This window comes from Dendrobates tinctorius, unplaced genomic scaffold, assembly GCF_039654945.1.
Source record: "Dendrobates tinctorius isolate UK_male_01 unplaced genomic scaffold, ASM3965494v1 ptg000025l, whole genome shotgun sequence".
NCBI lineage: Eukaryota > Metazoa > Chordata > Amphibia > Anura > Dendrobatidae > Dendrobates > Dendrobates tinctorius.
The window spans coordinates 3292548-3314963 of NW_027361693.1; the positions used below are offsets into that span (position 1 = coordinate 3292548).

General features: G+C 44.4%; 1 protein-coding gene across 4 annotated transcripts in view; it reads left to right on the forward strand.

The window, feature by feature from the left end:
- Positions 1-22416, forward strand: part of RETREG1 (reticulophagy regulator 1) — a 184456-nt gene that overhangs the window by 94562 nt on the left and 67478 nt on the right. The window contains exon 1 of one of the 4 annotated variants that reach the window (XM_073569437.1): positions 998-1202. The exons of the other annotated variants lie outside the window; for them this stretch is intronic. Coding sequence (XP_073425538.1) covers positions 1168-1202 — 35 coding nt within the window. The 5' untranslated portion in view covers positions 998-1167. Of the gene's footprint in view, positions 1-997; positions 1203-22416 lie in introns of those variants that run through there. 4 annotated transcript variants of the gene reach the window in all.

Sequence of the window (22416 nt, forward strand, 5' to 3'; positions counted from 1 at the left end):
CTACCATTACCCTGTTTCCCACTGCACCAGTGTAATCAGGAAGAGCCAAGCAAAGCACCAGAAATGGCACATGTAATGTGGTATTCTACTACTGGGGTGACTGTGGGATGGTATTTATAGGCTGGGAAGGGTCCAATGACATCTATCTATCTACTTATTCTGAGAGACCTGTCTGTTAATTTACTGTGCTTGGTTGATGAAATGTCGGGTTTCCATTGTGATGTGTGCGTAAAAATCGGACGGCATACGTATGGTCTATGTGCCATCCGAATTTTTTCTCGCACCCATTGACTTATACTGGCGAGTCTCGTCGATATACGTGGCCATATTCAGCATTCTTCCTGATTACAGCCGATGAAACGCTCGCAGATGAGCACTGCCTCATTGAATAACACTGGTGCGAGTACAATATGATTTTGTATCACATTGCCAATTTTATATACAAGTGCGAGGCCTTAGGGAAAAACTCTAGAGCCTACACTAACCTGACGCACAATTTGCACAACTTATAATTTTAACATTAACCCTTTGTTTTTTCATTATCTCTTCTTCTTCTAACAGCAGTGTATGGACGTAGGTAGGGTTTTCTTGAAAATGCAAAAATCTTACTCTCCTTTTCCTGTAGAGTTATATTGACACTTTGAAGGCTTTACCCTACCATATATTGTGATGCATGAAGCCTGCCCAGTGTTTTCACTGTCCTAGAGTGCGAGAAATGCTTGGGAACGGGAAAACATTCACAGAAATCCTGTTTGATTGTTAATTCTGTCTACTCATTACCATCTGAGTTTATATTGTGCACTATTGGCAAGTGACAACAAATAATTAAGGCTTTGACAATGGACTAATAACCTGGTATGTCTTCAAGCAGAAGATGTCACAATAAAAATATAGCAAGGGTGTAACCTGGTCACAACAGAGGATAAGATGCCAGCAGGCAGCTCATGAGACCCGGGTGTGTTCACAGTCATATTTATACCAGCCAATCACCGCACGCTCACACACGGCTTCATTCAAGACCAGCGACAGACAGGAGGTTTGTAAACACGCTGTCACAGTGCCGAGCCTGCACGACCTGGGCAGCCCTGGTGAAGGTTACCTGCAAGGAGACACTTCTACACCTGGATTATACTGACTGGCACAGAGGGCTTTGAGAACAAGGCAGAAATGCCTGACGGGGAAGACTTTGATCTAGATGAGAGGTATTCTCTTCTTACTATGTTCTAAATCATGACAGTTATAACCTTATTGGAAGAATTTCTTAGCCTGTCTATATATTATTTTTTACACTTCACCTATATATTGACATTAATTTCCACACCGCCTTACAGACTTTGTCATCACTACCCTCATTGAGCTCACAATGTAAATTCCCTATCAATATGTCTTTGGACTGTGTTTGGAGGAAACCGGAGAACCCGTAGGAAACCCACGCAAACACGGGGAGAAAATACAAACCAGGGGTGGACATTGAAAGTGATGGGCAGGATTTGTGTTTGGGTCCTACCAGACCCTAGACTCCACCGGTGGAAGCACATGCATCTTCATTAGTGATGAGCGAGTATACTCGTTGCTCGGGTGGCCTCCAAGAATTTTGGCGTGCTCGGAGATTTAGTTTTCGTCGCCTCAGTTGCATGATTTGCGGCTGCTGGACATGCTGAATACATGTGGGGGTTGCTTGTTTGTTAGGAAATTCCCACATGTATTCAGCCTGTCTGGCAGCTGCAAATCATGCAGCTGCGTGGACAGAAAGTAAATCTCTTAGCACATCCAAACACTCGAAGGACACCCGAGCATGCTCGGGAAAACCCGAGCAATGAGTATACTCGCTCATCACTATTCTTCATATAAGAAACAATATAATAATATGTGCCCTTGGTAATACATAATACACGCACATATGCATATATATGTGTGTATATATATATATATTATACACACAGTATATAGTACATACTATACATGCACACAAGCATAAATAAGATGCGTACATATACAAAATACATACATATGCTCAGTGACATTTTTATAATGCTTTTGTTCAAATAGGCAGACAATATTTTTTGTTCATTTATACTTGTAGCAGCCAAATCTGTTTTCTTTTGATATACGGTAATCTTTTTCTGATGATACAAGCTTTTCAAGTGCCATATTGCCAGAGTTTCATTAGTGTTAACATTTTATGGATTTAATGAACAAAAAAACAAACAATCATACCATTAAGTTATGCCATTTACTGATCACCCTAAATAATGTGTTCACTGTTTTGTACGTGTTGTTACAATTACAGGGATGTAACAACAACATATTTTTTACTGATTTGTGATGTTTATTTTTTAAAAACCATATTAAAAAAATAATTATTGTAATTGGTTTTAACTATTTATTATAATTTTTTGTGAAGAATCTTTTGACCTTTTTTTTACCACGAATACACAGATGGATAGAAATGCACTTGTATATAGAGATGTGTTGCTATGTACCAGCACAATATGCCTGTAAAGAAGAAGAATTCCATTTAGTTCTATAGAGAGTAAAAGTCTCATATTTATCAGTGCAGCTTACAGCTCACAGCTACAGCTCGAGCCTGCCATGCTAGTGGTTGTGAGTTACAGTCTTGGAACAGACCCCATTTCAAAGTAAGCAAATAGTTAACTATAAATTAAATCATAGAATGACATAGGCACCAACTGCAGCCAATAACTGATCTCAGTGGTTCTGCCCAAGTTGGTGGCATGAGCTGCTGAGATAATTGATTGGCTGCAGTTCTGTCACCTATATGTCAGCATTACAAACAAAATCAGACACTGGGAGCCGCTATGGAGATTCAGTATAGACCAAGTGAGGGTGAGTAAAATACAGTTTTAAAAACAAACAAATATAGTGTAGGCAGAGGAAAGGATTTTTCTGGAACTGAAAAGCTACTTTAATAAGGAATGCAAATTAACTTTCTATTATTCCAATATGAGACATCCAAAAATACAACATGGGTCTATAGATTCTAGTTCTGTAAAATTTGGATCTCTAAGAAATGCTGGCAGAGTTTTGTGTCTGTGATATTTATAATTTCTGATACAAAAATAGCAAGCATAGATTCTGCAGATTCCATCATGGAGTGAAAGTGCATACACAATGATAACAAGTAGTTAAGTAATGCTTTTCAGTGTCACCAAGGTTGTAATAAAGTACTGTATACATCCTGCCTTATTATCTATGTATCATATCTCTGTAGAATGTATTAGGTCACGCTGGTAATTGGCATTCTCTATCTGTATGATAAGCTACAGGCTAAGGGCTATGTACTGAAGAAGAGGGTGGCCATGATCTTTTTATATGTATTAGTACATATTTTTGTGCAATTTTGGAATAATATCACTTTGCAACTCTTATAAAACCTAATACAAATGATTTAAGCAGGGGTGTTACCCGTGCCAGCCAATCAGATGTTAACTGTCATTTTAAAGGCTAATATTATCGTCTGATTGGTCTTTATGGACAATGCCACTTTGTATTTTTTGCTTTGAGATTTTTTTTAGAATTTTTAGATTTTTAGAATTTATTTTATAATTAACCATTGCTTTATTTCGCATCATAAAAGTTGAAGTATCTTTGTAGAAAAGCATTTGTAATGGCACAAAACCTAAACAGCAGGTTGGTTTCACATATGACTCGTCGGTGTATCTGATAGGGAAACATGATGGATTTTTCTGTTACATTGACTGTGTTAATGTACTCTACACCATGCCTGTCATAGGGGTTTGGCATTCACATTATGGCGCACATGTGTAAAGTCCGGATGGTATGTCAGGCTGAGGACAGGGTGCAATGTGGACCACATGGCTGTTGGTAAATGCGGCCTACAGGATTCCCAGTGGTTATTCACCACCAGACATTTAAGATGAAAAGTAAAATAAATTTGTCACCTTATGTGACTTAAAGGTGTCTTCTCAGCTGGAACATTTGTGGCATATTACTAGGATAAGTCATAAATGTCTGATAGATGTAAGGCCCCATCACTGAGATTAAGGCCAGGGTCACACTAGTGATGAATACGGACGATTGTTATGCGATAAAACATTGCATAGCACTCAGACCAGTATTCATCTATGGGGCAGCTCCCATCAGTGTTTTTTTTTCTCGGACGTTTTCAGTGTCCGAGTGTAATTTCAGCATGCTGCGATTGTCACCAACACTCGGCCGAGGCTCGGCTCTCTTGCACCCATATAATCATATGGGTGCAAGTGACACAATGCACATCACTCGGATATCATCCGAGTGCTGTGCGCTATATACTGACTCCGGCAATGGAGGAGATGGAGAAATTCATTTCTCTGCCTCCTCCGCAGCTGTGCTCCGATCCGCTCTGTGCAAGAGGATCGGAGCACTGTAGCATGACACTCGGCTCCCGCTCGCAGCAGAGAATGCGCCGAGGGTCATTAGCATATTGCATCCGATGCTCTTGCATCGGATGCCATTCGCTAGTCTCACTCCGGCCTAAGGCTCCTTTTAGTCAGTTCTCAGGATCTGCGGGGATTTCAGCAGCCTACATTTATCATCTATCCTACAGATAGGTAATAAATGTTGTTTATGGGACAGTCCATTACTCACTCTTATCTGTTTTTCCTTTGAGAACCCCTTATCCGCATTGCACCTATGTTCTGGCCACTTGAGTCTTGGATTTGTACCTCTCTGCCTGTATGCTACTTGACAGAGAGAAAGAATGGCATGGAATTTTGCTAATAAAGACCCTGAACCATTTCCTTTAATTCGTCTGTTGCTAGGGACACAATTGTCATAACAACAAGCAGCACACTAAAAATGATCAGGAAGTGGTTGTCAATTTGAAGACTTTACGCGGGATAAGACTTCATATTTTTTAAATAAAGTGATTTGCACTTTTGCGTTTTAGCTAATTATAAGGAATCTGAGACTGCACAAACTGACAATGTAAAGTAATCATATTGTCTTGTAGGGGATATAGCGCCGATAAAAATTCTACCTTTACTTTACAAATCGGCTCCTCTGGAAAATGAACTTTGTTCCTATACGCTAACTGGGGTGCTTGGTGCACCTTGGGCATGCTCAGGCGGTTCTGTACGCTGTTCCACTCACTCATTTTGCGTGTGGCTACCTCACTTGCTCGATTGACAGCACAGGCCCAAGCTTTCCCTAAAGTCAGACGACGAACAAGCAGCAATGAAATAAATATCTCACAGCTCTCCGATAGTGGGTAGGTTTCTCTTTATCTTCTCCATCTTGCCCAGACCAGTATGAAGACTTCTCTCAGTTATAATGCGCCTCTTGACAACTCTTGAGAGCCACAGATTATCCTACATCACAGCCAGTGTATCCAATGGCGGCCACAATTCCTGCCATGATAGCCAAAATGCCCCCTAATGCCACCATGGCAGGCCCAATAGCTCTCATGCCAGCCACCATGCCTACATAAAAGCCACTACTCCAAACAGTAATATCTATTCATGAGACTAAAGGCCCCATCTCACATAACGAGATTGCTGGTGAGATCGCTGTTGCGTCACAAAATCGGTGATGCATCAGCAATCTCGCCAGCGATCTCGTTACATGTGACACATAGCGGCGACCGGCCCCCCCGCTGTATATCACTGATCGTGCAGGAATGTCCTGGGCCATTTTTTCATCGTCGGCGTCCCGCTGGTCAGCATGCATCGCTGTGTTTGACGCCGACGAGTGACCTCGTTGGCGACGCAGAACTCAGGGACGCAGGCTGGAATCGTTCAGAATGGCTGCTGTGTGACAACGCACCAGCGATCTTTACCAGGTCGTATCGTTGTCGGGATCGCTGGCGCATTGAAGAGATCTGCTTGTTTGGCAGCTTACTAGTGATCATGTAGTGACGCACCAGCGATCCCTACCAGGTCGTATCGTTGTCGGGATCGCTGGTGCGTCACTATGTGAAACGGGACCCTAAGGCTAGTTTCACACTAGCGTTTCCTGGAGCTGCGGAGGGATGCGCACGGCCACCGTGAAGCTCCGCCCACGGCTGCACCTCCTCCGGTCAGCTCCGCCTATGGGCGCATGACGCTGCATGTGACCTGCGTACCCTATCTTTAGCATTGGGTACGCAGGCCGTGTGCAGGTATGCTTTTGCCAGCACATGCGTCCTTTTGACGGTGCGCCAAACGCAACGTGTTGCATTTTGGTGCGATCGGCGCACCGTCAAAAGGACGCATGCACCGGCAAACGCATACCTGCGCACTTCCTGCGTACCCAATGCTAAAGATAGGGTACGCAGGTCGCATGCAGTGTCGTGCGTCCATAGGCGGAGCTGACCGGAGGAGGCGCGGCAGGGGGCGGAGCTTCACGGCGGCCGTGCGCATCCCTCCGCAGCTCCAGGAAACGCTAGTGTGAAACTAGCCTTAGAAACCATTGTTACATAGGAGAAACATGAGATGATTTCCTGCTGGCAGTGATGAATTTTCCTGACAGTCAGGTACAGACTGGGGCTGAAATTCAGCCCTGGCATTTAAAATCACACAGGCCCATGCTGTCCTCGTCCCCAAGCACCAGATGGGATATATTACTAATATTACCCTACATAGAGGAAAGCAAGATTTACTACAAGGCCAATATGTCTGATGATACCTCCGTCACAACGCTTAACAGTATGGGTGTCTTGAGAACACTGATTCTGCTAACAACGTAGCAGACAAGGCAGCCCACAACCAGACAGGCCCTTCTGGCATTTCGCAGATGGCCAGTCCGACCCTGCTGACAGTCATACCTACTCTATAGTGTTCTCTCTTATAAATGATTGTCAGGTCACTGCTGCCCATAGCCCTTTTTCACCTGAAGTACAGTAGCATCATGTGAGAATGAACAAATAGATCTGATGACTAACAGTTTATGACTTGTATGTACCTAGTACATGTCCTTGGGGAATGAAGAGATTTAACGTAATCTTCAGTACACTGGAAAAGTCCACGTTGACAAAACAAACATGATTTCATAACCTTCCCGATATTGACAGGATTTATCTACTTCATGTACTAATCTTCGTATCGGGAAAGAAATGTGCCAGAAATATGGAGATTTTGTTAACACATTGGTTACCCCAGTACAGAGATGCCACTAGTTTTTTATTTTTAGATACTGCATCCAATTCTACAATTTTTAATATATTGTCTATATCGTTCCTTAAAGTGTAACCATAGTTTTAAATTTTAATAAATGAATAGTACACATGAAAATAAGCATCTTTGTAATAAATCTTATCATATAAATCTCATTGTTTCATATCCCAGACTGATCTTTCATTGTCAATTCATAGATGCAATCTGTATTCAGTGAAGACAGATTATCACGTTACTGAGATTGGAGATTACAGTTGGTGCTTTTGAAATTCTATGGAGCAGGGAGGAGGAAGGAAGAGTTAGAGATAGGCACAGACATTCTGCTGCAAGTTCCCTGGAAACGACAGCTTCAAATCTCCATAGAGCTCTATGAGCACCAACCGTCATCTCCTGTCTCAGTAATGGGAACGTTTTTATTGACTGACGACAGATTTAACCTTTGAAATGAGAATTTTGTGAGTGAAAGTCCAGTCAAGGAAATGAAAGAAGTGGAGTGCATTCAAAATCTATTAGAATATTTAATTTTCCATAAACTATTGATTTATGAAAATTAAAATGACTATTACTCTTTAAAGACAATCTGTATTAAGGATCAACCCTCTTAAGCTGTCTATTTGGGCATGTAGGTGATGATACATTGATATGTGTGTCTTATTCCGGAGAAATACACATTTTTCTTAATATGTAAATGAGCTGTTTAGATCTGTGGGCCAGACACAAGTCTCGCTAAGACTCTGACTTCAGACCTGATTGTAAATGAATGAGGCGCTACCAGTGCGAGACATGTAATGACTGACAGTCTGATCTCACTACAGAGCTGTGTGTGATTATAACTAACACTTATTCAGCTTCCATCTCCCAGGCAACCAGTGTGTAGGGAAGCGCAGTACAGCTAAGTCTACAGCACTATGAGAGAAGAGCGGCAGATGTGTTTGTAATAAGACAAAGCTCAGCTCTGCTGTACTACTTCTCACTCCTGCCTTTAACTGCCTTTAACAGGAATCTGAAGAAGACATCGGAGAAGCGTCATATGTGACTGATGATCTCTCCTGCCACCAGCATGTGGGAGTTACAATTAATTGTTTATAATAATAATTCTTGTATACTGTGTGTATATATATATTAGCTGAAGAGCCCGGCGTTGACTGGGCATAGTAACCAACTGTGGTTAGTTATAACAAATTATAATGATTATATTGCACATAAAAACATTTCACATCATATATTCAACACTACAGATTTGCAACACAAATTAACTAAACGATTACCCAAGGATTGATAGTATTTTAATTTCAACTCATTCAAGAGCCTTTTGATAAACAACATGTTTGGTTTTTCCTTTCGATGCAAAGATGAACAGATTTTTGGCAGTTCCAACTCTTGAACAGATCACGTAAAGTTGACCATGAGAAAAGCATGGAGATTGCAAATCGATCCCTACTACTTTCAAGGACTGTCCCTGAGCATTGTTCATGGACATTGCAAATAGAGGTTGAACTAGAAACTGGAGGCGTTTAAAATCAAAACACAAATCAGATGGAATGAGTGGAATTCTTGGAATGAAAATGTCCTCTCCTTTGGCACATCGTGTTTCTGAGCTGTGTATCTAACCCTATCCTGTATGATAATGTCTGCTGAGCTGTGTATCTAATCCTATCCTGTGTGTTACTGACTGCTCAGCCGTGTATCTAATCCTATCCTGTGTGTTACTGACTGCTCAGCCGTGTATCTAATCCTATCCTGTGTGTTACTGACTGCTCAGCCGTGCATCTAATCCTATCCTGTGTGTTACTGACTGCTCAGCTGTGTATTTACTCCTATCCTGTGTGATACTGACTGCTGAGCCATGTATCTAATCCTATCCTGTGTGATACTGACTGCAGAGCCGTGTATCTAATCCTATCCTGTGTGATACTGTCTACTGAGCCGTGTATCTAATACTGTTCTGTGGGATACTGTCTGCTGAGCCATGTATCTAATCCTATCCTGTGTGATACTGACTGCTGAGCTGTGTATCTATTTCTATCCTGTGTGATACTGACTGCTGAGCCATGTGTCTAATCCTCTCCTGAGTGATACTGACTGCTGAGCTGTGGATCTAATCCTATCCTGTGTGATACTGCCTTCTGAGCTGTGTATCTAATCCTATCCTGTGTTATACTGGGCTCACCCTGCAGTCTGTGTCAGAGGGTGGTCTGTGTTGGCTCGGTAGTAAATTGTGTTGTTTCCAGCTTTACAGAATGACGATAACACCATAGAAATGATAAGAATAATAGGCAAAATTGTTTGGTGAATTGGAACGCGCGTGGTTAAAATTTCGCCTCACAACATAGCCTAGGACGCTCTCGGGGTCCAGACGTGTGACTGTTCAAAATTTTGTGGCTGTTGCTGTGACGGTGCAGATGCCTATCCCGGACACACACACGCGCGCGCACACACACACACACACACACGCGCGCGCACGCGCGCGCGCGCACACACACACACACACACACACACACTGAGCTTTATATATTAGATATATGTGTATATATTTATAAATTCAGTATAGTGTCACCAAAAACACCATGAATACTCTGACAGGCTGTTTTATAGAAATAGGTGTGGGGTTCCGGCAATTGGCCTACCTCATGGGACCATCCCACTCCCACCCATTAAGATTTCTTACGTGAGATTCGCTTTGTAATTTTATCTTCAGGATGTCACATTTACTTTATTACTTTTGAGGAATTCTCACCTTGTGTAAGAGTATTTGCTCATATTTTTGATAGTTGGAGCACATTATTTTTGGTGTGCACATAATTATTATGGATTGCCTTTTTGTGAGTGGGGTCTCGTGCCCTATATCGGGGTTTTCTCGACAAGCTGATGGCCTGGTATAAATCCTTGTAGGTTCTTTCTGATTGATTTGAATTATTTTTTGCTTTTTTTGGCAATGCGTATAAAATAATGTGTTTATTGCGATTAATATGATTTAATGAATGTGCACAGCTTCTTTCGTGTTTGTCCTGTAACTGATCTGTTCCTAAGGTTTCTCTACACACACATGTTGCACTTCTCTTGTATTATAGTGGTGCCCAATTGACCATTGGTTGTTATTTCACAGACACACAAGACACAGTCCTGGTATACTGTCCCATGGCTCCAATCATTCCTGTACCTGTATGCCCATCATATCACCAGGACAGATTGTCAGAGCCAGAAAGATTTTGATTGCATGACAGAAAGCAGAGATCTTGAAAACTGTGATAAACTGATATTCACTCCAAAGACATACTAATAGGAAATTTAGATTGTGAGCTCCAAATGGGGAGGGATGATGTCGTGAAGCGCTGCAGAACATGATAGCGCTATAAAGCATAATAAAAGAAAAAATAATATTCAAGGCATATTAAACTATATTTTAAGGAACACCATATATTGTTAAGGTTGGGATGTCATGTGTTTATGCTGCTTGTCTTACATCAAACAAAGCCGGGTATATGGCTTGCAACATTTTTCCACCTCTAGAGTAATCCACAAGCCTTTCTACAAACTGTACATGTATTTTTTTTATTTTTGTTTTCTATTTGACATTAACATATTAACAGAATTGTGAAATGATATTCTTAGTCTTCTTGGGGTATGTGCACACGCTGCGGATTTTGCGGCGGATTTGGCCTCCGCGGATCCGCAGCAGTTCTGCAGACAGTGTACAGTACAGTGTAAGTCTATGCGATTTCTTAAAAGTAATCTGTTTTGTGTGCTTAATTCTCATGCAGACCTATGTAACTTGATGGTTATAGACTACACACAAAGGCCTTTGTAGTCTACATCATGGTAACATTACAAAGAAGAAACAGCAGACAAATAGAAGAGCGGATGACTGCGGGATTAGACTGCACCCATTGTTTATAGTCTGTGGCCATGGAGCTGTAGGCAATTTTGCTTTATTTTTCATCTCTGATGAGTTGGAGAAGTGAAAACAATGGTTTGTAAAAGTGGACATTTCCTTTAAGGGAATCCGTGAGCAGGTTTTTCCTATGTAATCTGAGGCCAGCATGAGGTAGGAGCTGACACAGATTTCAGGAATGTGTCACTTATGAGGTTGTATGCTGTTGTCTCAATGCAACAAATGTTTTATCACCAGGAGACTGTTGATACTCAAACTTCCATGTACCCAATAAAACTTATACCTCCTCAAGATGATGTAGAAAAAACACTGAAACATATTTAACTTTGATGGACAGAGTCAGCCCCAGCTTTATTTAAGGCTTATTTAACCAGTCGACTCTTTAATATGTAAAACCAGAACCCGAAACGGTATGCCCCAGCAGAACCCCGGTGGCCAAGTCCGTATTCAGTTCCTTTCAATCTCCAACCAGATAATTTTAACCGGCAGCTGTGACTTGATCATAAAAACATAAAAATCAGTATAAACAGCTCGTAATAGTGTATGGCAGGGAGGGAAGCTCATTCAGCAGGTACCAGTGAAGAGAACAAAAACCCCGGGAAAGGGATATTTTATATCCAGGTGGCTCTAATTTCAAATCCGATAGGTGGAGAAGGGGAAGGTGACCATGAGGGGAAAGGCAGAAAGCCATAGCTAACAAACAAATGGCAGTAGAAACACACCCCTGTTGTAGAATGTATTGGTGAAGCTCACGTTAACCATAACCGCACCAAAACACCGCAACAGATGCTAGAATAGCAACCATAAAGGAGAGGGAGGAAGGAAGGCGGCCTGTACTAGAAAAAGGAGCCAGCCTGTCTCACCAGTTAAGGACCCTTTCCTTGTATGGATTGTGGTCCATTAGAGTATCACTGCATGGACCGCAGTGCATGTGCACTCTAGTCCCACCACACCCGCTCCTCTGATAAGAAGCTCACTGTCATTAGACTATGTGCATAGAGAGCTGTGATTCAGTGGAGTTGGCAGGGACCGCTTTCTGAGCTTTGCTAAAATCTCTGATTGTGTCACAACTGCTGCACCCAGGAAACTAAATGATACATTACTGGAAGCAAGTTCTCTTTTTTTTTTTTTTTTTTTTTTTTACATTTTACCGCATCCAGATGAGGTAACAAAAACCTATTGACAGATTCCCTTTAAGTGTCGTTACCATCATCAAGACTACATAGAGACAATACCAGAAGTGATAACAGCACAGTTGTCTATGCTAGGCGTATAATTCACTCTATAAGCTATAACTCAAGATTGATATCTAAACTGGGATGTTCTACTGTAATCCACACCATGATACCTCCTTTCGCAGTGTTTCCCCCAATGAGGATTTTCCGCATTCATCATGTCTCCCCGGGTGCATAATTGGAATCATTACCTAATGGTATTTACTATTTACTCACATGATTAGATTGTTCCAGTGATCTAAAGTTGCAGATTGCGAAATGTGCAATCTGAGATGCTAACCTTTAGGAGGTGGGTCTGGAGGCCGGTCCCTAGGTATGGCCACACCATAGGGTTGCCTCACCACATATTTACTGCAGTATAAGGTTAGCAGTCATCTATACAGAATGTGAAGTCATGAGATGAAATGACAGTGATGAAGAGAGCCAGCTGTGTCTGGCAGCTGACGGGTGACTGTGTTTGTATCCAAGTCCATGCACAAATTGGTTCTGTTTCAGTAGCTGGGCAGGTCGCCAGCGTTAGAAGAAGGCAAAGACAAAAATGCAGCAGTCATAGCAATCCATCTGGCAACACTAACATACATTAGGCCTATTGCATTCAAAGAGGATACTTCAACAGACAAGGGATATATAGAAAAAGTCTAGTAACTTTGTGGTATATGCTCTTTCATATCTCTATCGTCTTTTAAATCATGTTTTCTTCATTTCCTTCATGCCTTTTTGAATACGAGCTATACAACCCACACTAGTCTCAGGACTGAGACCGAAAAGTCCCTATCAAAGGCACCTTTGCACTAACCAATTATTTTTATGTCCTAATTTTTGGGTGACCTAATGACTCGCCTACTGTATTATCACCCATCCCTTGAAGATTGTGAGCCCTCGCGGGCAGGGTCCTCTCTCCTCCTGTACCAGTTATGACTTGTATTGTTTAAGATTATTGTACTTGTTTTTATGTATACCCCCCTCACATGTAAAGCGCCATGGAATAAATGGCGCTATAACAATAAATAATAATAATAATAATAATTGCCCTGTTTTCATGAAGTAAAATATTAACAGGCAATAACAAAAAATCATAAAATTGATCATCAGTCGTGCTATCATGAAAATAATCATTCTTGGATGGTACAATCAGTAAATTATGTCACAGTATAGTGACTAAATAGTATCATCACAATTAAATAATACTACAGTACAATAATAAAATGCAACCCTACAACGACTGAATAGCACCACCATGCAGTAACAGAATGATACAACGACTGAATAATACCACAATGCCATATCTAAATAATACCACCATACCATGACTGAATAATACCATCATATCATATCTAGACAACACCACCATACCATATCTAGATAACACCACCATACCGTGACTGAATACCACCATACCATATCTAGATAACACCACCATACCGTGACTGAATAATACCACCATGCCATATCTAGACAACACCACCATACCATATCTAGATAACACCACCATACCGTGACTGAATAATACCACCATGCCATATCTAGACAACACCACCATACCATATCTAGATAACACCACCATACCGTGACTGAATACCACCATACCATATCTAGATAACACCACCATACCGTGACTGAATAATACCACCATGCCATATCTAGACAACACCACCATACCATATCTAGATAACACCACCATACCGTGACTGAATACCACCATACCATATCTAGATAACACCACCATACCGTGACTGAATAATACCACCATGCCATATCTAGACAACACCACCATACCATATCTAGATAACACCACCATACCGTGACTGAATACCACCATACCATATCTAGATAACACCACCATACCGTGACTGAATACCACCATACCATATCTAGATAACACCACCATACCGTGACTGAATAATACCACCATGCCATATCTAGACAACACCACCATACCATATCTAGACAACACCACCATACCATATCTAGATAACACCACCATACCGTGACTGAATACCACCATACCATATCTAGATAACACCACCATACCGTGACTGAATACCACCATACCATATCTAGATAACACCACCATACCGTGGAATAATACCACCATGCCATATCTAGATAATATGACCATACCATGAATAATTATTATTTCATTATTTTACTCATTTATATAGCGCTATTAATTCCACAGCGCTTTACAGACATTATCGAATAATAATACCACTATACTATAATACTATCATACTGTGACTGAAAAATGCCACCATCCAATAACCAAATAATATCACCATAGCAAGACCGAATAACATGACCACACAAGGCCATACACAAGGCCAGACTGGGCCTGAAATTCAGCCTATGCTGCCTGCTCACACCTACTTCCCTATTACAAACAGGACCCAGCCTTTACATTGGAGGAAATCAAAATTCAGTGTTAAAATGTAATTCCAAAATGCATGCTATTTCTCTTTTCTCCTCATTGTTGGGCAATACCGAGTATCCTGTTACAAAGACACATGTCATTCTCAAATCAGTGAGCAAGTGAGAAGGAGCAAGACTAAACTGTGCACGTATAGAAGCTGTGCAGCTTGGATGGAACATCAGGGGAGCAACCATAGTCTTAGGGAACCCATGGCAATAATTGAGCTTGGGCCACACCATCAACATGTTGCTTGGTTGTATGTGCACTCGTAGATATGCAAGAGTATTTGGGGTTTAATTAAAGTGGAAAAGCCCTTTAAAATCTGGTCTGCCGTTGTAGGTGCAAAGTAGTCAGCAGTACGAAGATATAGGGTAAAATAGCTGAAGGGACCCTATTAGCACAAAATGACTGACCAAACCATGCATAGACACTCAGTGCACCCATGAAGTGACCAAGCTATGTTTTGCATTAGTCTTAAGAAAAATTTAGATATCTTGGTCCCTTAGCAATATGCATGATGCACACAGTCCCAGGTGCAAAACATCAGAGGTGTATCTAGGCTTTCTGGCACCCGGGGTATGAATTCCGTTCACCCCCCACAACGTACATATGCGATTTGCACACTTAGTCATGTACCAACTAGCTGCTCTCAATGTTCAGTGAAAAACTGAGAGAAGCAGGAAGAGAAGCTCGTTGTCACAGGACCACAAGTATGAAAATCGCATATGAGTGAAGTGTCTATGTGATGACACTGGAACCTGCAGAGCTAAATCCTGACACTGCAGGCTTCTGAATTCTCACAACGAATGCACTGCACACTTTTAGGATTCTCCCTTGCCGGTGGACAGTCATGTCAGCACAGATACGCGTGTACCTATGGCAACGCTGAGCACACACGTGGTTTCTTAAGTGACAGTACATTGACATGCCCCCTGAAGAAGTGTGGATGAAATGCGCATCAGGGTGGAGGAACACAGCACTTACTACATACATTCAGTGAGTATAAGTTCAGAATTAGTATATGTTTTTGATTGAGTCATTAGTCTGGCCTGACCTTGTGGATAGCCTAATGAGGGTCATATCAATGTGGCATTCTTTATTTGTTGGATATTATCTTAATTATTTATTAGTTTGTATGACACAGTAATTGTATGACTTTACCTCAGCACAGGCACTTTATAATTATTAGGCATGACAATTAAGAGCATTTATTTATTTCAGGTACACTTTTATTGGCACAAATAACTGGGATAACATTAGGAAATAATGATATTTTGGAATGTGGAATCGCCATTCCAAATCCCCCTCCTCCCCCGATGCACTTAATCTTTGGTGTCTTCGGCTCCACTGGAGCACTTACCACCAATGTGCACCTCTGTCTGCAGGGCAGCGAGTGACTTCAGCAGCATGATCACATGATCTGATCACGCTGCTGGTGTCGATCAGAGCTTCAATTGTACTTGTGGCGCCCCCAGGAGTATGGTCGCCACAGTGGCTTTGCCTTCCTCCAGGGAAGGGTAATGCCAGGCTTGGAGGCAATGATGGGTCTCTCTCGCAGTCAATCCATACATGCAACACAGTTCCACTCCAGGCCAGCAGGGGGAACTCTGAACCTGGATTAAGGGGAGGTGTGCTCTCTGAGGGCCAAGAGGAAGGAGTGGTCAGTTAGTCTGCAAAGGGTGAAGTGTGCAGACGTGGAGAGAAAAGCTGGAGGTTGAGTTGCGGAAGGCGAGCTCCCTCAGCTTGAGAGCGCAAGGACTGGAGCCTGGTCTCCACAGCTGTACGGATACTAATGGTCCTGCAACAAATACCAGAGGAGTAGGAGGCTGTAAATGCCCTATTCCCATCTAAGACTTGAGGCACAACAGCAGCTTGGATAGAGAACCAGGACTCAGAGAGATATGAGTCCCTGAGAGAGGCTACAGCTGTCTGCCGTGCAAGTACGGTTCTTGGGAACATCTGGCAGGAGGAACTTCAAAGTAACTTAGTACTGGAGAACTTCATTCAAACAAGCGTTAGGAAGGAGACTGCACAGCCCGTCTGCTGAGAGAGAATCCCTGAGTTGCTTCCAGGCTAGCCTGCTCCGTTACCATCTGTAATCAGGACCCTGGACTGCAGTTATCAAGCAAAGGTACAGAAATTGCACTCCGCTGTGTCTTGTCTGCTTCCTACCCTTACGGCACTGCTACATCACCGTGCCATCCACCTCTACACTGCCCTGGGACTATAGCTTCACCTGTGGGGAGCTTTTACACTCTTGCTGCACCATACCATCAGTCCCAGCGGATCTGCATGCAGCGTCGGCTTAACATCTCACTTGCCGAGCACCACAGGTGGCGTCACGAACTATTCCATTCCATTAACTACATTTCCCCATTACTTGGGCGCCCAGGGCCACGGACTGGGTCACCGCTGCTGTGACACATTCCCCTGGCCCTGGATTGTGGTCACCGTGAGTAAAGCTTTGGAACTACATGCCCTGGTGTCCTCCATTCCTTCTTGCGTCCGTCCGCCTGGCACTGCTACATCCCCTGCGCCAAACACTACACCATCTAAGTGTCTCCACATCTACACTGCTCTGGGGCAACAGCCCTGCCTGTGGAGGGCTATAACATCATTGCTGCACCACACCATCTGTCCCGGAGGATCTGTCTGCAGCGTCGGCTTAACACCTCCCTTGCCGAACACCACAGGTGGCGTCACGAACTATTCATCTAACTACATTCCACCATTCACAACTTCCCCTATTACTTGGGCGCCCAGGGCCACGGACTGGGTCACCGCTGCTGTGACACATTCCCCTGACACTGGCCCGGTACCGAGTACCCCACAGCCCTGGGAGGGCGACCCAATTTGGCGTCCCCGAACAGGATTATGGAGCCCGGTATCCCTGGGTCCTGTGTGCCATAGACTGTGTTTGTGCAAAAAGACTGTGTGTGAAATTGGCGCCAGTTGCCGCCATTGCCGCGCTGCTTGGCGCGCGCGGGAAGAAAGAGGCGGGCCTTTGTGGGCGGAGCCTGCCACAGAGCGCGAAGAAGCGAAGTGCCACGCGGGAAGAGAGGACAGCGCGCGAGAGAAGGAGGAGCTGAGGCCTACAGCCCGGAGCGTCGGGCCTGTGAAGCGGCCACCGGTGAGCTCACATAACCCCCGGCCCTGGCTAACGTTAACTAGGGAGGGAGGAGAGGATGTCCGCGCCGAACAACGATGCAGCGGCAGGAGCCGTTGTCAACCCCGCAGCACCGCCAGGAGGAGCGCCCGCCGCAGCGGTCTCCATAATGCCGCTGTCTTATGCCCTACATACTGGGAGCGACCTGGAGAGACTGTGCAGTTTGTTTAAAGAATACCCTCTGTCTGAAAGCAAGAAAGTGAATATCCTGATTGGACAGCTAACGGGTGCAGCACAGAGAGAGGTGAAAGCCTGGCAGGACAATGATAAAGAGACTGTTGCAAAGATCCTGGCCAAGCTGAGGAGCACCTTTGACACGCGCACTGCAGCTGAAATCAAGATGAGGTTCTTTGGCTGTATACAGAAGGCGCAGGACAGTATTCGGGACTATGCTCTCAACCTACAGGAGGCGCTGCGAGCAGTTAAGCAAGTTGATCCTGACAGTGTGAAGAAGGAAGATAAACTGTTAAAGGAGCAGTTCATTGAAGGACTCCTATCCAGTACCTACAGAGGACAGTTGCGTGTTATAACCCTGCAAAACCCTGATCTGAACTTTGCTGATTTTAAGGACAGGCCTATTCGGGTACTGCAGGAGTCCACTGACAGCCGTCAAACGCCCCTAGGCGCCCAGCGATCACCTACCATCAGGAAGCAACATCTTTTCCTTCCATCCCTGTGGAGGCTGATGCACAGACTCTGGATAAAGATCCAACTGAGGAGCTGCGTCTTCAAGTCCAGGAGCTGACCAAAGGGATGGCTGCACTTACCAAAACCGTGCAGTCCCTGCAAGTGTCCTCCAAAGACAAGATCCAGCTTGCTTCCAGTCCAGAGGATGTGCCGTGGCTCCGGAGGAGGAGAGCCCCGCCACTTCGAGGAAGGAACAACGATCGCTATGACCAGGACGGACGTCCCATCTGTCGTCGCTGCTACAAGGCCGGTCATCTTGCAAGATATTGTCCTTTAAACGAGCAACCCCTGGGGAAGAGGGCCAACCTCCAGGAGTAGGATCCCCAGGCCCAAGGAACTGGAGAGCCAAGTATTTGGGAGGAAGACCAATCCTTCCTGTGGTGATTGACGGCATCCCCATGAACGCTTTGCTGGACACTGGCTCCCAGGTGACCATTATGCCGTACATTCTGTACAAGAGGTATTGGGCTGATTCAGAACTTACGCGTGGCCCAACTGATGAACTGACAGTAGTTGCTAGTAATGGTCAGTCTTTGCCGCAGATAGGATGTAAAGAAATTACTGTCAAAGTGGGGCGGGTAGAGCTCAAGTCTCAAGGTTTAATAGTTGTTGATATTGACCGACGTGAATGTAATCCCATGATGACTCTTTGTACAAATGTAATTGAAAACGGTCTGTCCGAGGTTATTGTCTTGTTGCAACAGGTGGCTGAGACTGCTGGTTCCGGAGAAAAACGAGTCCTGCAGAAGGAGATCCGAGCCCTGATGCAAAGGCAACAGGTAGAACTCTCTGGCGGAGAGATTGGCAGCATCAGAGTGAGTGATGCTTTTCCCATTGCAATACCCACCAGATGTGAAATGTTGGTTTGATGTCGGGCAGCTATAGGTCTTAGAGGGAGAGATTACCAGGCGTTGGTAGAACCAGTATACTCCGAGAGCAGGCCCACTGTCCTGACAGCCAGAGGGGTGGTTGATGTACGAAACGGGAGAGTACCTGTACGCCTTTTGAATTGTGGGGAAGAGGAAGCCACAATACCTCGGTACACCACAGTTGCTAAGCTGCTCACTGTTAACAACAACTGTTTGCAGGCAGCAGAACCCTTTGTCTCATCCGATCAGGTGGAGGACAATGGCTCTGTGAAGCAGCCAGATGAGTGGTGTCAGCAACTGCAGGTGGGAAATGACTCTACACCTTCATACCAGAAAAATGGGGTTTATAGAGTGACACAAGAGTATGAGCGGGTATTCAGCAAACACCCACTAGATTTTGGGCAGGCAAAAGGGGTTCAACATCATATCCCCACGGGAGACCATCCACCCATAAAGGAGAGGTACAGACCTATACCCCCAACACAGTACCAGTGTGCTAAGAGTATGTTGAGGGAGATGAAGGAGGCAAGGGTCATCAGAGACAGTTGTAGCCCCTGGGCAGCTCCAATAGTGTTTGTAAAGAAAAAGGATGGTACCATGAGAATGTGTGTTGATTACAGGAAAATTAACAGCATTACACATAAAGATGCCTACCCATTACCTAGAATTGAATAGTCCTTAGCTGCACTTAAAACTGCTAATTACTTTTCCACCTTAGATCTCACTAGTGGGTATTGGCAGGTTCCCATGGGAGAGGCAGACAAGGAGAAAACAGCATTTACCACTCCAATGGGTCTCTGTGAGTTCAATTATATGCCATTTGGGCTCTGCACTGCTCCAGGAACATTTCAACGGCTGATGGAGTGCTGCCTGGGACACATGAACTTTGAGACGGTCCTGTTGTACCTGGATGATGTCATTGTTTTTTCCAAAACCTATGAAGATCATCTGGAGCACCTGACTGAAGTGTTTGAAGCTTTGTCCAATTTTGGCCTGAAGGTAAAGCCCTCCAAGTGCCACCTCCTGAAGCCCAAGGTGCAGTACTTTGGTCATGTGGTCAGTGCAGAAGGTGTGGCACCAGATCCTGATAAGGTCACAGTCATCCGGGACTGGCCGAAGCCCAGCAACCTTCATGAAGTACGCCAATTCCTTGGACTGGTAGGCTACTACAGAAGATTCATCAAGGGCTTTACTGAAATAGCCACCCCTATGCAAAACCTTCTGGTGGGGCAGTCCAAGAAGACCAAACAGAAAAAATCCACCTTTGAATGGACTGAAGAGTTGGAAAGGTCCTTCACCTGATTGAAGATGGCTCTCACAGGAGAGGAAGTTCTGGCCTACCCAGATTATGACAAACCCTTTGTGCTGTACACAGATGCCAGCAACATGGGACTAGTAGCAGTACTGTCGCAGGTACAGAATGGGAAAGAAAGAGTGATCTCCTACGCCAGCATGAAGCTGCACCCCACTGAAAGGAACCCTGATAACTACATTTCTTTCAAGCTGGAGTTCCTTGCCATAGTCTGGGCTGTCACCGAAAGGTTCAAACATTACCTAGCCTCCGCCAAGTTCACTATCTTCATGGACAACAACCCGTTGACGCATTTGGACACTGCAAAACTAGGTGCACTGGAACAGCGATGGATGGCTCGGCTATCGAACTATGAGTTTACCATCAAGTACCGGGCAGGGCACAAGAATGCCAATGCTGATGCACTGTCCAGAATGCCTAACCTACCAGATGCTGGAGAAGACCCTGATGCTCTTGAAGAGATAGAGCTACCTCCTTTCCACCGGCCACTTGCGGCCCAGTGTGCTCAAGGAGTGAGAAACAGACGGTCTGGCTTGAAGGAGGTCACCCTGAACCCATTGCCCCATCATGATTGGGCTGAAACGCAAGATAGTGACCCTGCAGTCCATCTGGTGAAGGAGCTGCTGACCCGAGCTGACTCACGTCCAGAGTTGGATGCTCCTGAAGAAACTCAGCAGTTGTGGAAGGAGAGAGGCCGGCTGTTCATTTATGAAGGGAAGCTGTGTCGGAGGATTATCAATGCCCGCACTCATGAGCTGGTTTGGCAGGTGATAGTCCCAAAGAGAGAGGCATCAATGGTCCTGGAAGCATACCACAATGGAGCTGGACACTTCGGATGGAAGAAGTTGGAGGCCTTGCTCCGGGAGAGGTTCTACTGGGCTGGTATGAGGAAAGCCATTGAGAGGTGGTGCCGGGAGTGTGGACAATGTAACCTGCGCAGAAAGGATCGAGACAGCCAGAGAGCTCCTCTACAGCCAATCATCATCATACTGCCCCTTGAGCTGGTAGCCCTGGACCATGTGAAGCTGGTTCCAAGACGGTCAGGCTACATCTATGCCCTTACCATTGTGGACCACTACTCAAAATTCCTGGTCGTTGTGCCTGTCAAGGATCAGACGGCCAGGACAGCAGCCAGAGAGTTCCAACAGCACTTCTGTAGGCCACATGGGTACCCGGGGAAAGTGCTTGCAGATCAAGGTCCAGCTTTCGAGGCAGAAGTGTTCCAAGAATTCTGTAACCTGTATGTTTGTAAGAAGATCCGGACAACGCCATATCACCCACAGACCAATGGCATGTGCGAGAAGATGAACCAGGTAGTGATTGACCTCCTGAAGACTTTGCCCTTGGAGGAGAGGAATCTGTGGCCAGAGAAGTTGCCCGATTTGGTAGACCTCTACAACCATATTCCAGTGAACTCTACCAACTGTACCCCTGTGGCCTATTTAATGAGAGCCAGACCTGGTAAGCTGCCTATTGACTTAGACATGAGAGTCCTGACACCTGAAGTGGCGTCCCCAGATGCTGATTGGGACACAGAGAGGCAGCAACAGTACAGTAGAGTTCAAGAATGTGTGGAGAAGAGTTTGGCCCAGGCAAGACAAAAGCAGGAGAAGCTTTACAATCAAAATGCACCTGCTGTCCCTTTGTCACCGGGAGAGCAAGTCTTGAAAAGGAAGAGAAGATTGCACAAATTGGATGATCAATGGGAGGCTGAACCTTATATACTTATGCCC